Source organism: Trifolium pratense, linkage group LG2 (genome assembly GCF_020283565.1).
Source record: "Trifolium pratense cultivar HEN17-A07 linkage group LG2, ARS_RC_1.1, whole genome shotgun sequence".
Taxonomy (NCBI): Eukaryota; Viridiplantae; Streptophyta; class Magnoliopsida; order Fabales; family Fabaceae; genus Trifolium; species Trifolium pratense.
In genome coordinates, this window is record NC_060060.1 from 5,023,860 (window position 1) to 5,027,294 (window position 3,435).

General features: G+C 35.4%; 1 protein-coding gene across 1 annotated transcript; it reads left to right on the forward strand.

Moving 5' to 3' along the window:
• Window positions 1-400: 400 nt before the first annotated feature.
• Window positions 401-3,152, forward strand: LOC123906497 (U-box domain-containing protein 40-like). The gene has a single exon (XM_045956420.1). It carries the CDS (start codon window positions 1,437-1,439, stop codon window positions 3,039-3,041), a length of 1,605 nt encoding a protein of 534 aa, XP_045812376.1. The 5' UTR covers window positions 401-1,436; the 3' UTR covers window positions 3,042-3,152.
• The last annotated feature ends 283 nt before the right edge of the window (window positions 3,153-3,435 follow it).

The following is a 3,435-nucleotide window of genomic DNA, read 5'->3' on the forward strand; positions in this document are numbered from 1 at the left end:
ATGAAAAATCGATTGATAAAGGACTTTGAAAAAAAGAAATGATAAAGTTTTCTTCAACTCACAAATATCCTTGACACTTCAAAGAAGGAAATAGTAAGGTTCTTCCAAATCACTAATGAGTTTCCATTAATCATGTTCAAAACAACAGTACTATAGTAACTAAAAACAAATTAAATTTTGTTATAGTAGTTCCATAACATTTGTAGTAATATTTTGATTGTTCAAAATTGAGTAAAAGGCCATAATTGTTCTAACCTCATAAAGTTGGAAGAATTCAGAGGAGTCATTTTCTATAGGCCCTTACACATCTGTTCTGAACTTTTACAGCAAATGTCTGACCGATTTGAAGAGTTGAGCATCAAGAAAAACTTATAATGAAACAAAACCAAACAGCATTTCATGTTTCCTTTTTTGGTATTTTATGAGGAAAAAATTGAATTCTACTATAATTGAGAGTTTACAATACACCGATAATTTGCATTAGATTTCATTGGAATTTGATTTGAGCGCAATTTCTACAATAATTTCTAGCATGTCCTATTTTTACACTTACGCGCTACTTAATAGTGAATGTTATAAAATAAGAAATTTGAGAAAAAAAACATTGTCCACTACTTTTGCTACTTGAATAGTAGATGATGTTTGAGAAACTCATAGGACGCCAAAAAAAATTAGAAATTAGGAAGAAAATACTCAAACATTATATTATCGGCCAGTATTTTATTAAAGACCTATAGTGACTGACTTTGTCATTTCGTCTATAAAAAAAAATTTATAGTGACTAGTCTCTGTCTAATGTAAAGCTTAATGGCTTAAAAGTTGAGTTGTATGGAACATAATCACTCACCCCATAATCTTTTCACGTTGATTTTCCAAAAGCAAAGGAATCAATCAAAACTCTCCATTCCCTCACAACCTTTCCTTCAACTCCAACACCAAATCATCATCATTTTCCTCACCCCAAATTAACCAATCAAAACCAAAAAGTCTAATACACTATAACATGTCCATGCTTCCCCCCTTAACTCATCATTATCTCTTCCTCATCACACAATCAACCTTTGCTTTTTGTTTTAAAACTCTCTTCAACTCAATCTAATTGAAGTTCAAAGTTATAATAACCTCTAATTTAGAAAACCTCAAACAATGAAATCTCCAATCTTCCACAATCTCAACCATCTAAACATCTTGTTCTTCATACTAACCCAAAACCAAAAACACCAACTTTCTTAATTTAGACACAAAAACACAAACAAGTTGAAATTCACAAAGTTCTAATCTCAAATTTTCAAAACATCAAACAATGGAATCTCCAATATTCCTCAATCTCAACCTAAACAACATGTTCTTCACACTTGATCAAAACCAAAAACACCAACTTTATTGAGAGTTCCATAAGAAGGGATTATTCTTTCACCAAGTTGAACCATTTTCATATGGAGAATCACAAAAACACAAACAACAAATGGAGAAGTCCAAAAAAACAAACATCATTAGAACCAATCACAACAATAACACCAAAGATGAAATGGAAGAAGATGATGATTTTCTTCAACACAACAAAAACTACACAAAATCCACCTCACGAATTTCTCTGCCCCATTTCTGGTTCTCTCATGTCTGACCCTGTAATTGTCTCCTCAGGTCATTCCTTTGACAGAATCTCCATTGAAGCTTGTAAAAATCTCAACTTTACCCCTCAACTTCAAGATGGAACCACCCCCAATTTCACAACCCTAATTCCCAATCTTAATCTCAAATCCTCAATTCTCAAATGGACCCAATCATCACAAACAAAAATTCAAACAAACCCAAATCTCAAAACAACTGAAAACCTCGTACAAACATTAATTTCCTCAAAAAAACATCAAAAGCATCAAAACGATGTCGTTTCAGAGAAAAACGACCAAGAAGAAGAAACACGACAAATCTCAATCTTAACACCACGAAAAACCTCGTACTCAAGCTCAGAGGAATCCATAGCTACTGCCACGTCATCATCTTCAACAACACCACGACCTCAATTTCAAAGTTTCTGTTACTCTTCACCTTCTTCATCTGAAATTGAACCTTCAACATCACCAGAAGAAGAAGAAATCGTAACAAAACTCAGAAACCCACAACATTTCATAATCGAAGAAGCATTAATCTCTCTCAGAAAAATCACAAGAACAAAAGAGGAAACAAGGGTTCAACTTTGCACGAACAGGGTACTATGTTCTTTGCGTACGTTAATTTTGTCGAAAACCGAGGTTGTAAGAGTCAACGCTCTTGCTTCATTAGTCAACCTTTCTCTTGAGAAAGTCAACAAAGTGAAGATCGTACGGTCAGGAATTGTTCCACCGTTGATTGAGGTATTGAAGTTTGGATCGTGTGAATCACAGGAACACGCTTCTTGTGTGTTCTTTAGTTTAGCGCTTGATGATGATAATAAAACTGCGATTGGTGTTTTAGGTGCTCTTTTGCCGTTACTTCACGCGCTTAAATCGGAGAGTGAGAGAACGCGCCATGATTCGGCTTTGGCGCTTTCTCATTTGTCTTTAGTGAGGAGTAATAGGGCCAAGATGGTTAAACTAGGTTTTGTTTCGGTTCTGTTGGGGATGGTTAAGTCGGGTCATATGATGGGTCAGGTTTTGTTGATTTTGGGTAATTTGGGATTCGGGTCGGATGGTCGGGCTGCTATGCTAGATGCGGGTGTTGTGGAGTGTTTGGTGGGTTTGTTGGGTGGGGTCGAGTTGGATTCTGAGTCAATTCGGGAGAGTTGTGTTGGCGTTTTGTATGCATTGAGTCACGGGGGGTTGAGGTTTAAGGCGGTGGCGAAGGAGATTGGGGTTGTCGAAATGTTGGAAAAGATGGAGAAAATGAAGAGTGAGAAGGCTAACGAGAAGGTGAGGCGGATATTGGAGATTATGAGTGAGAAAGAGGTGGAAGAGGAGGAGGTGGATTGGGAGGAATTACTTGACTCAGGGTTCAGTTGTCAAACTATGAGTCGACAAGATAGTGGGTTGGACGAGTCAAGTGTTAACGGAGCTGAGTTTTGAATACATTTGAATTTTTTTAATGTAATTATTAGTTTTTGCTTTTTTTTGTCAAGTCAAATGTTGTTGAAGTTCACTTGGGTGAAGATTGGAACTTATGCCACTTTCTTTTTATTTTTACAGTTTTTCCATTGTTTTCTTATTTTTAAGTCGAGTGGAGAATGGGAAAATGGAAAAACTCTTTTAATACAAATACCTTTTTTTGTTTGTGTATAGAAAAGGGGAAAAAAAATCAATGGATTCAAGGTGAATTAGGTGTAATGAGGTTGTAAAGGGAAATAAAGAAAGTCATCAAATTCTTGGTGGAATAAGAAAAGAGGAAGATAAACTTTATATTTTTTGGAATATAAAGTGCTAATGAATTGTTGGGGCATATGTTTATGCTATCACTTTATTC